Genomic DNA, 13,858 nt, shown 5'->3' with positions numbered 1-13,858 from the left:
CACAAAAACCCTCGGGAAGTTGAATATCCCATTTCCACTTCTCACCTGATCGAACAGATAGACGGTGACGTCATCAAAGAAAGAAACCGTCTTCTTCTTCTTCTGGTCCTCCTCCAGATTCTCTGCAGCCAGGCTCGGCACCTTGAGGAGGCTCCGCAGCTTGTGAGCCTCGCTGTTGTCGCTCACCACTATGGGCACGGGGTGGCACTCTTCCTCACTCTCCTCCTCCTCCTGCACGCTGTAACTTTGCAGCTCCTCATCCGACTCGTCGCTGTCATCAGTGTCGGCGTCCTGCTCGTCGGCCTCCTCGCCGTCAACGGGAGGCGATCGGCCCTCCGTCGCAGGAAGTGGAGGTTGTGGACTGGATGGAGAGACCGGTGAGGAAGAAGAGAACCTCCTGCTGTTCGCCGTGTGCTGCAGCGCTACCTCGTCTTTGGGTAAGACGTGCAGGATTTCTCCTGATGGCCTTTTGTGATTTGATTTCATTGGCATTTCCTCGACTTTGCCAGCCTCGACAGAGTCTGTTTTGTCCTCCATGTCCTTTTCTTCCTTAAAGCCGGAAGCAGAGTCTCCATTGAGGGCACCAAGCGCTTCCTCCATGGCCCCCACCACCTCAGCTGCCCAGTCCCCCAAGCCTGAACTCTCTTCATGGGAAAGCCATTCTTCCATTATCACCTCTGCTTTGAATGCAGAATCCGAAGGTTCCTCATTCTCTGTCAGGCTTGTCCCTGGAGGAAGAGATTCTGTTCTGTCTTTTGGATCGTGGTCCACTTCGAGTTTTAAATCTTTGTTCACGACGCCATCTTTTAGTTCTTCCTCCTCTCCACTTTTTCTTTTCTCTGCCTTTTTTCCTCCGACATGCTGTTGCTCTCCATCACTGCGATGATCCATTTCTTTCTGGTGGACTTCCCTCTCCTCATCTCGACTTTGCTTTTCATTCTCATAATCTGAAAAGTAGGCAGAGTCTCTGTACGGAGTCTTATCACTCAGTGGTAAGAGAATGTGGTCTTCTGTCTGTGAGCTTTCCAAAATTGAACCTTGACCCAATGATGGTTGAACCTCTGCTGTGTCCTCTTCTTCATGGTTCTCCTCAACTTCCTCTATACTGGTATCCAGGGTAGGCTTTCCCTGAGGTTGTGATCGGGTGTCGTGGGACTCTTTCAGGACAAACTCTGGACTCTCATTATTCTCTGTATCATATCCGCTGTCCATGGCTTTAGGTGAGCTAGAAGGGTGGGAAGAAGCAGGACTGAGACCTTCACAAGATCCAGCAGCAGATGGCAGATCCATTGAGTCCATGGAATCAGGAGTTCCTACCTGCTTCTGCAAAGATTTGAAAGCAGGAGATACATTCAGCTCATTGCCCTCGTCGGCAAAGATGCCTGAAGTCACATCAGTGATGTCGTCTGTTATGTCTTCTTCGTCGCTGCAGTCGAGGATGTCAATGAGACTTACGGTGGAGCCGGCCTGGTCCACGCCGCTGTCGGCTGTGTGGCTCAGCTCCGACTGGGGATCTGTGTTGGAAACCATCACATGCCTGTTATCAGGAGGAGGTGGAGTGTTTTTAGTCATCGTCAGAGTTACCTCTTCTTTTCTAGGTTCTGGTGGTTTTTGCATGGTCTGATTTTCTTTGATTACTTCCTCTCGCTTCTCTGTAAGTGGCGTTTCTTCAGATGAAGGATTAATATAGTGCTCTTCACAGTCATCAGCCTTCATTAAAGTGTGTTTGGAAACAATTGGACCCCCTGGAGCCGGTGATAGATTGATCATCTCCTCACTGCTGAGAATATCAGTAGTCTTGTCTGTGATGTAGTTGCTGTAGCTATGACAGTAGTCGTTGTTTCTCACTAACAAACCAGTGAGTGGATCAACAAAATGGGTGTGGCAGCACTCTCCAGATGGTGGCACCTGAGTGTCCCCTTCATGGCACAGGTAGATGTAGGGATTGCAGTTGTCTGGGGGCACCATAGTGTGATGTTTACTCAGGCTGAGGCAGGCACTGTTATCTTTGGCCTGGTGTGGCTCTAAGTAGTTAATGGGTTTGGGCAGCGAGTGAAAAGCCAGGCTGTGCTGGTCCGGCCAGGTGTCTTCAATGTCTGTGCTTGGCATGGTGTAGTTGAAGTCGGTGTAAGAGTCCTGTCTGCAGCTGTGGCTCGCCCGCCTGTGGTGTCCTCCGCTGCTGTGCCTGTGTTTCGAAGGCCACGTATTGCAGGTGTGTCTCTCGAGAAATATGTCCTCCTCTTCTTCTTCTGTGTCGCTGTCTCTGTGTCCAATGAAGAGCGCGCCTCCGGTCTTCATGTTGATACTGACTGAGTGGCTATTGTGTCTTGTGTGGCTAGGCATGGTCTTCCTTAAAGAGCCCATCATGTCATAGTAGCCCCCTGTCATGTTCTTCCCTAAGAGAGAGGTCTGGCTGGTGTCCAGGTATGTCTCTCTATAGGCCTGTTCAGGTGGACTGGTCACAGATGGGGATATACCTAAAGGGTTCTCCAGTTCTCCTAAAGCCTGACGAAGGCTTCTTGACCCCCAGCTTTCTTGGAGATGCTCACTGGAATGCTCACTTCCAATCAGATAGGGATCCATTTCTAAAGGAGGGGAGTGCTCATAGTAGTAGCCCCCATCTCTGTCTTTATAGGACACATAGTGACTTGACTCCCATGGTCGAAGGGGGCTGCTGTTTGAAACCTGACCTAAAAGAGGCTCCATTGTCAAAGAGATGGCTGGACTTGAATCATTGGAGTCATACAGATCAGATTTATGGATGTCAGCAGACCAGTAAGGACCCATTGTTTTGGTCTGTGATGGGCAGGCCATGCATTCACCAGAGTCTGCACTGCCAGTCAGGAAGCTCCCGCTGCTGCCCTGGTAGTCTGGGCTGTAGGAGCACATGTTGTAATCTGGATCCATGTTACAGTTCACAGGCTCCTCAATGCGGATGTAATATTCACTGCTTACTGAGGGACTATGGGCACTGAGGACAGGGAGCACACTGGGAGGATGCAAGTGTTTTGGTTGATAGTAAGTAGGAGAAACTCCGTGGCTTAGGCCCTCCATGGGACATCCTCCAACAATGCCACCTGGTGGATAAAACACTTCTGGACAATGATGGTTGGCCTGAGCACAAGTACTTGAGGACTCTTGGGATATGTAGGATGGATCTGCTCTGGCTTGCTCCCACTTGTACTCAAAGTTCAGGCCGTGGCTGGTCTCTGTCACTGTCAGTATGTCATCTCCAGACTCTGAATGGTAGCCATCACCAGATGAAAACTGCTCCAGTAAAGGGAAGGAAGAGGAGGTTAAGGAGGGTTGGTCTCCAGATATCGTTGACGCGTTGTGATGACCGTTGAATCCAGCGTTGGGACGCAGCGAGTTCCAGCGCCTCTCAAAGTCCTCTTCGGCTTCACTGGCCCCTTTTGCACACAGATAGCTGAGCAACAGGTGGACTTCCTCTGCATTGGGTCTCTGGTCAGGTTGGAGCCAGCAGAACTGCATCACTTCATACCTGAGGAGCCCAAATATGAGAAGGGTAAGTGTTCAAAGTTAACCGGTAAAAATGACTAAAAACAAATGTGATAATCTGAGCAGGGAACTTGAATCTGCTAATGCTGGAAGTGATTTCACTGAGTTGTTCTTGGCTCTGTGTTTTGTTGCATTTGTCTTCCTCCCCAATGGGCATGCCTGTATCTGTATGTGACTCACCAGCGCTCAGCAAGGGGAACTTTGAGCAGCGGCTTGGGAAGTCGCAGTTGCTGCTCTCTTACAGCATACGTCAGGACTTGTCTGTCAGAGTAGTGTCTGTAAGGCTGGTTTCCCAGCTCAAACAGCTCCCAGATGGTCACACCAAGAGACCTGGGAAGACGAGACAGCGTGGACATCCACCTTTAGATCCTCACAATCATATTATTCATGCTTTCATTTTATGATATAATATTTTTTGCTCAGCTGATTGGATCAAATGCCTTCTCCAGTCACAGAATTTTTTTGTCGTATTTTTTTTCCCTTACATTTTCTCTTTGTCTGGTGAGAAAACTAACATTGTTCCTATGCAGCTGCAAATACGTCCCAAAGTATAGTTAGATCATAAAACTGCTACTTATGTTAGTAATAGCTCCAATGCACTGATGGTGCATCTTTTGGCCAGAAAATGTAGAGTTTCTGCAATTCTCAGGCAAGCTCTTCATCAAATATTTCTCTGTGTATAGATAGGCTGCAGGCTGTAGATGCAGCTAAAGGAATTCTGATCTGCACACCGTTAAACCAATAAATTCTCTGCCATGATTAATAATTTACAAGCAGTTTGTCTATTGTGGAAATATGCATATTCTGCACCATAAGCTCCGATACTGTGCTGCTGGTAACCGTTTAAATGCATAAATGCATCTGAGCTTCTTTGCCTTGTAGCTAAAAAAAACTTATGATGAAAGATTTTCCCACATGTTCTTGAAATAATTGAGCCTTTTAAAAGCTGAACATAGAGTTTGCACAGGTTGTTTACACAGAACAGGGTAAAATATTTAAGATTTTTGTTAACAGGTGGATTAATTATTTTTTTTTTTTTTTGCAAAAATATGGAATTAGCTGCAATTATGTGCAGAAATTGCTGTGTTGTGTTATTAGAAGACCTCAAATATGAGATTTTACCAAAGTGAGCATGTTTAGGATTTAACATGCAAATAGTCACAACTGTTAATTGGTGTAAAGTTTTCTGCTAATAATCATAAATGAATCACACTTGGACAGTTTAGTGGGAATTACAAAACAAGTTTAGGGGTACTTGAATGCACCATCATGCCCTGTCTTTAAAATAAACCAACCGTAAAAATAGTGAACGATTAAACTGGCCAGACGACAAGAACCCCTGACCAGAATCAGAGAGGAGAAAATAATTAGCACATCAAATTGATCGTTGCAAGATTGAAGGTCATCTGTTAAAGACTTGAATCTACTTTTTTGATTAAGTTATTAGATTGGGTTATAATAAACGGCTTACGGCATTTTAATTTGTGTCTTTGTGCAGATATTTATTTTCTCTAATAGCAGTGATCATGCCGCAGAACGCACATTAAAACTGTGCACCAACAACCACTAAAAGTCTAAATGGAGTCTAATGCATAAAAGGGGCATTAAATGTCTAAACGTGTGAGGGAGTTATTGGTTCTACCAGATGTTGCTCTGTTGGGTCTGATCAGCTATCAGCAGGTTTCCATGAACCTCATCCACCAGCTCCGGAGCGATCCAGCGCAGTGGCACATACGTCTGATCCGAGGTCACATAGAAATCATCCTGGTAGAGTAGAAATATCAACACATTTCATGATTTGATTCTGAAACGCCTGAGTTGTGCGTTACAAATGTTAGCAGGGATAAATTCAAGTTATTTTCCTGCCCTCGTCAGACAAGCAAATGCAGTTTTTTAAGCAAAATCAAATATTAACATTCACTCAGAAATTGTACAGCTTCTATTTGGGAACTTCGTGTGGATCTATCTACCTTATACTTTGTGTGCGTCAGACCGTAATCTCCGATCTTCACTGAGATGTCAGCAGTCAGCAGGCAGTTCCTCAGAGCCAAGTCGCTGATGACAGACGCAGAAAAACACCTCTTACACATCTGCACCATTTAATGAAATATTACATCGTGGATGCTTTTGTTTAAGATGCTTCAGCTGTCACTGCTGATGGAACATTGCACCTTTTCATCTGCAACATGTTATACCTTTAATAAAGCTGATCTGGGGAGGAGCGGCCACCGCCTGCAACAAAATCACTGATGCTGGAGTCAATAAGCAGCACTCAGGCAGCACCAGGATGTTGTTTCAGGAAGCAACTGGAAGCAAAGTTGGCGCAGCAGCTGGATTTTTTGTTGTTGTAAGTCATCCAAAGGCTGACCAATCAGCAGCAGTTTGGGAGTACCTGTGAGTGAAGTTGTGTTTGTGCAGGTGCAGCAGTCCTGACGCGATGTCACAGGCCATCCTTTGCAGAATCAGGGGCTCAGGGGCGATCGCCTCGTTCGACCCGCAGCTTCGGAGGTAACCCTTCACATCCCCCTGGACACAGCAAAGGAAAATAAGACACCTGCATATTACAAGGTTTGACCACTGGAGGGCAGTGTTTGGCAGTCAACTGCTCTTTGGCCTCCATTTCCTATTCAGCTGACGAGGTTTGCATGGAGCAGAAATAGATCCTCAGATTTATGTGGTGCGTCACCAAAGCACCCCATAAATCTAACTTTCTCCAGGATGCCAAGTACACAAAACAGCAGTTTTGTCCACCTTTAAGAATTTTCTTTTACTTCTGTTCAGATCATTGTCTCATAGTGGGGTGAAAATATTACTGTAGTTATTAAAAATAGCATCCTTAGATTCTGCTGAGTAGGACAAGCTTAAGAAAAGTGAACAAAATGTGCATGTCCACAATAACACATATAACACTTACTGACTTTATAACCAGTGGAGATGGTTATAAAGTCTAACAGCTGCTGGGAAAAAGGACCTACAAAAACAACCATTTAGTCTCCAGCCGATGCCAAGAGGTCAAAAAGCCGTCCGAAATTACATTTAACCTGATCAAGTTCACAAAATATTCCATCAGTTTTCTAAGGCGGTAAAATTGTTCAGTGCTGCTGGAAATGCAGAGGATGATTTGCCTGAAAAATCAATTGCATTTATTGTTTCAGAACAAAAGAGAACATACTGCATTTTGCCCCTGGAAGCCTTGAAGTCCCACTAAATGGAAAAACCCCAGCTAAAATGAATGAGATTTGAAGACATTGTCCAATTGTATCCTTTTTTTTTTTTTTTAAAGTGAAATAAATATATAAATAATCTATCCGATACAGATGAAGATGGTTGAATTTTATAATTTCTAGTATCCAGAAGTTGCCAGCCTCAGTGGGACAAGATCATTAGAGAATTAATCTTCAACTTATCTAAATGTTTCAGGCTTCAAATAAAAGGAAAGGACTGATGGTCAAACGTTTGCATGGTGTCACCACTAATGGAAAGATATTAAGAGTTTACAAGTGGTTTTAGGAGTTAAGTGTGTACCGATTGGTGTTGTGTGTTTGGATCAATCTGCTGTATTTCTATGGAGACTCACCAGTGGACAGAACTCCATGACCAGCAGGTAGGGAGTGACTTCAGTGCACTGGGCCAGGCACTGCAGCAGAGCCGGGTGCTGGAGTGTGCTGGAGAGCAGAACGCAGGAAGAGGAAAAACGCTTAAAGGCATTTCTCTTTCAAGTGACAGAGAAAGAACAACCGTCTGAACATTACTGTGGACACATGCATGTGTTTGTTTATTGCATCGAGGTTCTGAATACATCGAAGCCTCTATATTTGCTCCAATGATGAAATCCAGCCTGGATTTTATGAAACTGGGAGAACAGTGTCTGGAATAGATTTGCTTCAGTGATCATGTGAAAACTCTTAAAAATGGACATTTTTATGAGGCTCAACATTTCCATTTATGAAATCATTGGATCTTGAAATTTTTCATCCTCTGAAAGATTTATTTCCAGTTTCAGGAGTGCTTTAATTTTCTACTCATACGTTGATATTCTTTTGTCATTCCTATGTCAGAGTTACTCTAGCATGTTAAGAGGGAAGACATTTTCCTCCATGGGGTCAGTTCAATTGACAAAGAGACCAGATGTGGTTTTTGTGTAAAGTGTTACCGGTAAGGTTGAGCTTCCTCCAGGAAATGCATCTGGTCCTGCACACTGGCGCTGACTTTGAGCTCCTTCACCACCACCTGGGTGGTGTTCAGGCCCGTGTTCACCTCCCCGAGCAGAACCTGGAACGACGTAGGCCCAGACAAATGCATACAAGGAGGAAACAAGCATACACACAGAGACACCGGTAAACCCATTCACACAAAGACGTGAAGCAGACGTACATATATGGACATACCCAGTAAAGGTACACAGGGATGGAAAGGGCAGGTGTGTTTGTGTGAGGTGAGTCAGAAACAGACAAAAGACAGAGGGTAGGGTGAAAGGGAGAAAAATGTTAACTGGTTGCAGAAACACGAGGCTTTCCTACTGGCAGTGACGGCTTCTAAACACTGTAGCAGCGCAATATTCGTACTCAGAGCTGCGAGCATCTGGAACAAAGCAGCTGCTATCGCACCACAAGCAACACATTGAATTACAGGAGGGTCCTTGATGCAACCAAGGGTGTTTTCACACCTTGTAGTCTGGCAGACTCGGTTCGATTGGGGAACAAAATTGGAACATTTGTTACGTTTTCAGCTTTCCTACGCTTTCCTGTAGGTTTAATTTTGCACAGCACTGTGTCAAAATTAAACCTACAGGAAATCCTCAGAAGAAGACATGAGAGCAACTTTCTTTTTCACAAAATTAAAACAAAAATGGAGTAGAGGAAGATTTTAGCAGTTGTAGGATTTCTCTTCTGTCTTTGGTAAAAGACCATGGGCAATTTCTCCCGCTTGTGCATTTGTTTGGGTTTTGTGTACCCAGAACACCCTGTGCTATAGTCCACTTCCTGCTTTTGGGGCAGCCTTTGATATGCTTAGCTTCCCAACTGCATCAGAGGACTATTGCATGTTCACACCAACCAAAATAAGCCCAACTTTCTTGGCAAACGAACTGAAGTCAATTAAAGCTGACTCAACAGGATTGGTGTGAATGCATTCTAAAGAACTACAGGTGGTCTTACCTTCCCGAACCACCCATGTCCGATCTCCTTCAGGTAGAGCAGACTGTGGCGAGTCAGTTCAGAGGACTTCAGCAGCTGGGCTGGAGGAGGAGGAGAAGAAAAAGAAGAGGGAAAAAAGACTTGATTGAGCCATTCAGCATGCCTTAGCACATTTCAGACAAACCACATTACGCCAGAGAACAACTGATAAATTTCCTGATCAAGCTGGTGTGTAGTTGAAATATAAATTGCTCATGAGAATCCATCTGGCTGAATACGGAGTGCATTCATTTAAATGCATTGTAAATCATAATCATAGGGCTAAAATACCAAACAGTGTTTAGGCGTTTATGCTGCGTTATCACACAACACAGGGTAATGCGAATGCACGGCTGCTGAACGCTCTGATGGATCTCGTTGCACAGACAAGCTGAAATAAATGTCAGTGCTGATGGATGGAGGCGCTGGAGACTGAATGGCTGAAAACAATCTATACCCTTGTAATTTGAGGGATTTAAAACTGCAGCACAACAAAATGATTTCTGAGAATGTCTGACTTTTCAAATTGCAACACGTTCTCATCGGTTAGATCGAGAAATTTTACTTAAAAAGATGCACAGAAAAGTGTTGAAAGGAAGCCAATTAAAGAAACTCAAGGCTGCTACATAACGCACCACATCTGAGCTATTAGGTATCCACTCTCAGTTCCTCTCAGCCGTGTCTGAAGTGGATTATCCCAACATGCCGGTCGTTGAAGAGTAAACGCAACATTCTCCATTGTGTTTGATCTGAGCTGGTCTTTCTGTAGCATCAAGCTGTTAGATGGTCCGGTTATCGCTGTCAGCACCCCCAGATGACCTGCACCCATCCTGGTCACAGAAGATGTCCTGCTGTTCCAACTCAGCCAAAACAACCGATTGCTGCGTCTCCCGCCCCTCCTTGCCCTTTCCTTTGGTTTCCATCTGCAACACCCTCCATGACACTTTCGATTCTGGTAGCAAAGCAACCAACAAGCAGACCTTTGTCCAGTCCGGTCCTTATGTGGAGGCCTTACTGGACCCCTACGTTCCCTTCTCCAGATTGGTCAGTCTTTACACCCACTTTCTCCCCGGCCTAACAACAGAATAGTCGCCATTGTCTGGCCGCGTAGGACAGTACAGTACCAGTTAGGACCAGCTTTGGTGCACACACTGGGACTATTATCTCCCAGCTCCATGACAAAGGAATAAACGGCGCCAGGCGAAGGGTTCCACCTACGGCGACATGTTTCCCTCAAATACATCGTGTTCCAAGTTATCATGCAAGTGATATTTTCTCAGATTTTCCTAAATGGTCAATGCAAATGATGGTCAGTGTAGTTTTCGAGTCATGAACTATTACAGTATAAATCTAGTTTTATTGAACAAAGCTCACAATGAGAACAGTATTTTTTTCAAAAATAAAAAACTCAAAATGCACTGCTCCATATGTTTTTATGCACAGCAAATTTTCTAAACACTTTATGGATTGTAAAGAACTGCGAACAGTCATTCTTTGAATGTGCAGCATTAAATGGTCACACCTAGTAAAATCAAAAGCTATTTCAATAATAAACATTTTAACAGGCAGAGTTACACAGTTTCCAGAGTCACTCTTCACAGGAACTGGCAGAGAGTTCAGTGCTGGTTTAAATGACCTCACATTCACATTTTGCAGCCCCCAGATCCACGGGCTCCCTTCCTGTCCTCAGGACATGTTGATGTGCAATATTTGTAGTTGGAACTCGGTACTGTCTTTGAATTCTTCACGTCAATGTTGCTAATTAGCACTGCCCCTTTCATATCTACACATTTCCATTTGGCTCCTTCTGTTTTGTATCTTATGCCTTTGCATATCTTTCACATTCAAACTATTGCAGATCAGTGTAGCTTGCTTTGAGATAAATAACAGTAAAAATTCATAAATCTCATCTTTGAACTGCTTATAATTTTCTGATGATTTTGTATTGCGCCCCATTTCCATTTATTTTGTTCTGATTCTTTTTTTGCCAGTTAATTCTTCAGATTATGATCATTGATCAAACCACAATAAGTATGAGAAACCTACTGCTGGTATGGATGATTTAATGGAGTCAAGTAACCATATATCTTTAAAAAAAACACACTGAGTAGAACATAGAAATTTACTTTAACACCACTGTTCTCAAAGCTGTTATGAAACATCCCTCTGGAGGAAACAAATTAAAGCATCTTTAATTTTTTCCATTTTACCTAAAATAGCACAAAACTAAACTATACACGTACCAAACGACCAGCACTCGTTAGCAATAAAGCAGTTCTCATCAGATTTGTTCTTGGAATGTAAAAAAGACTGAAAATGTCACTGAAAAATAACTGCATCCATGATTAAAAATATATCCTCAGTTTGGATTGTGAGGTCATTAAATCATGAACGTTTCCTGCATGTTATCAATGCCGGTTTTCTGGTTTCTGTCCGAACACAATCCTGTCAGGCACTCGCATCTAATCTTGAAAAAAATTCATTTTCTTCAAGATTAAGCTAATTTTCATCATGAGGCTGTAATATTAAAGGGCATCTGTCCACATGTTCAAAAACTACAGTGGATTTATAGAAATAGTGATTGCAGAAATATCTGGAGGCTGTTTAGTGAGGAGTGTCTGCTGCATGCAGCGTTCTAAAAACTGCAACATGTTTTAGTCCCTAATGAAATATTTAACCCAGTAAAATTTACAGGGGCTTTGTTTATCCATTATGTAGATTGAAAGTAAACCGTGTAGCTTTAAATAACTCTATGAGGGGGATGTGCTCTTCAACATGTCGACATGCAGACTCTGCCACTTCCTGTTGCCTCTTACGGCCAGTCGGTCTCCACACGCCTTTTATTCCTAAATGCAAAAGAGTGACTAAATAATTTCTCAGCAAATGCAGAAAAAAGGGCGTGTAAAAACACAAGTCTGTTCAACAGTCGAAGGAGAGAAAAAAACCTTCTCATAGATGCATAAAGTAACTCGAGCTCCGTTTGCATCGCTGCATCTCCAAGCTGATTGTTGCTGAGAACCAAAACAAGGAGCCTCTCTGTTACATAATGGCTGCTGGAGCTGAGATGTTTTTGTCAAGATGCATTTAAACCACTCAGAGCCGAAAGGAGTTCCCATCATCCCCACTCATCCCAGTGGCTCCTGTCCTCAAACGATCATTTAAAAGTAAAGTTTTACCCTCTGAATGCAGAACTGACTTACAAACGGATCCATTACCAGTGCTTGGTCGATCCCTCTGCATTGGGATCTTGTTTGGGAACTTGTTTTTGTGCTTGTGTGGATTCCTGCTCCCATGTCTCCTCTGAATGGGTGTTAGTTTCATTCGATTTACACAGCAGCCTGCAGCACTCGACAGCTGCATCAGGGCGGGTCCTTTAAACGGAGCCTCTGTCTGAGCCAAGCTCCTGCAGCACTGATGGCTTATTAAGACCTCCACCCACTCAGGAACACTGGCTGAGAGCGGGCGCTTAATGGAGGGCAGCAAAACACTTCCATGTTGATGGATTATGAGAAATCTCAGACCAAGTTCTACACTCCCTGAACTGTTGGATCTCCTCGATCTCGTTCGGACTCGGATTTGGCGCGGTCGCCCTCCATCTTTATTTCTTTTATTTTATTCGTTTTCCTCCCCTGGAGTGCCAAAGTTTTTGACTTCATTAATCTTTTTCACATTTTGCTACATTACCTCAAGCTTGTATTTCTTTAACACAAAATGCATTTCTATTCCATAGAATGCCCCCAGTGAACACACTGAAGTTTGTGGCTGTTTCAACACTTTGGCAAGGTTCTGTCATTGCTGTGAAAATAGTTTAAACTCCGCAAGTGGGTGCAGAAAACGCACACCGCATTATGTCAGAATGACACAAAGTTCCTGAAAGTTCCCTTAAAACTGAAAGCAGCACCGTGCATCTGATCCAGTTACTCCATAAAAACTCAAATCAATATCTGAAAATGATGTCAGAGGGTGAGGTTGTCCCAACGGCGCAGTAATGAATCCCTGCCTGCTGCTTCAACATATGGTTTCTATCTTTCGCCGAGGACAAAACATGTGTTCAGCAGTCGGTTTGCTTGACAAAAGGCGAACATGTGCAGAAAGATTTGCTTTTCACTTCCCCTCCGAAACTTCTTAAAAAAAACATTCAGTGGGATAAATAAAATAATTCATTTCATAGATTCATAGCGACACAGCGGACGTAACAGCAGTTTGAATTACCTTGGAAATAAATAAGAGAATAAATTTCCCCCAGGATTCTTTGTGCTTGTGTGAGTTGGATCCGCTAAGTCTCGTGTCACGAGTTTATCAGGCAGGATCGCTCCCATAACGCACAACAACTCACATTGTTCCTGAGAGGCAGAAGCACTGAGAGAGGAATACTCTCACTGAGGGTTTGTGCTCTCACATGCCTCACATACCAGCAACTGCAGCGTAGGCCGACTGCCTGGACCCTATTATGCAACTTGCAGATGTTTGTGGGAGAAAGTTAAAGAGTTCATTCTGCAGTTGCCCTGCAGCGATGAATTATGGGATAGGTGGAGGCCCAACTGACCAGCATCGGGGCGGTGCTCACTCCGGGGAAACACGGCTCTTCTTGGGCTGCTTTTTGCTCTCACACCCTTCAAATGTGTGTGTGTGAAACAATCTGGCACCTCTGCAGAGCTGCTGCAAGGATTGCATCATCAATGATATCATGATTGATGATGCGTTGTATTGTTCAACAACGCATTCGTCTTCTCAGTCATCGTCGATATCTATCACAGTTAAAGCTGCACAGGCACATGAAGTTCTGACCTTGCAGGACAGGGAGGCGCGTTGGAAGAGTTTAGGAGAGCGAGCCGAACTTTGACTCACCAGATCGGGCCGGCTGCTTGGTGGTCGGCAGGGAAACCTCGGTGAGCGGCAGGACGTAGACGTCCGGAGTGCCCTGGGAGACCGTGGACGCCAAGGTGGACATGTCTCCATGGTACTCATCACAGTCCACATTCTCAAATTCCTTAAACAAGAAGATACACAAACTCTTTAAAAGATGTACAGACAAGCCTGCTACCTGAGTCAGACAAAGAAAATATGTTTTTATTATTTTTACTGTTTTCAACCTAATCAATGACATAAATTTTAAAATGTCAATTTTCTAACTTCCTATGAGAGCCAGCTGTGCTACAATGCTA

General features: G+C 44.1%; 1 protein-coding gene across 2 annotated transcripts in view; it reads right to left on the bottom strand.

Annotated features, from left to right (window-relative positions):
- Window positions 1-13,858, bottom strand: part of aatkb (apoptosis-associated tyrosine kinase b) — a 54,803-nt gene that overhangs the window by 4,312 nt on the left and 36,633 nt on the right. For both annotated transcript variants that reach the window (XM_055042529.1, XM_055042530.1), the window contains 9 exons: window positions 13,542-13,683; window positions 8,676-8,755; window positions 7,673-7,791; window positions 7,097-7,184; window positions 5,912-6,045; window positions 5,490-5,574; window positions 5,162-5,283; window positions 3,700-3,849; window positions 46-3,502 (listed from right to left, as the gene is read on the bottom strand). In XM_055042529.1, the coding sequence (XP_054898504.1) occupies window positions 46-3,502; window positions 3,700-3,849; window positions 5,162-5,283; window positions 5,490-5,574; window positions 5,912-6,045; window positions 7,097-7,184; window positions 7,673-7,791; window positions 8,676-8,755; window positions 13,542-13,683 (4,377 nt within the window). The remainder of the gene's footprint in view (window positions 1-45; window positions 3,503-3,699; window positions 3,850-5,161; window positions 5,284-5,489; window positions 5,575-5,911; window positions 6,046-7,096; window positions 7,185-7,672; window positions 7,792-8,675; window positions 8,756-13,541; window positions 13,684-13,858) is intronic.

This window comes from Poeciliopsis prolifica, unplaced genomic scaffold, assembly GCF_027474105.1.
Source record: "Poeciliopsis prolifica strain line A6 unplaced genomic scaffold, Auburn_PproV2 SCAFFOLD018, whole genome shotgun sequence".
NCBI classification, from domain to species: Eukaryota; Metazoa; Chordata; class Actinopteri; order Cyprinodontiformes; family Poeciliidae; genus Poeciliopsis; species Poeciliopsis prolifica.
The sequence above is the reverse complement of the archived record's forward strand: the minus strand, read 5'-3'. Positions and strand labels throughout refer to the sequence as shown.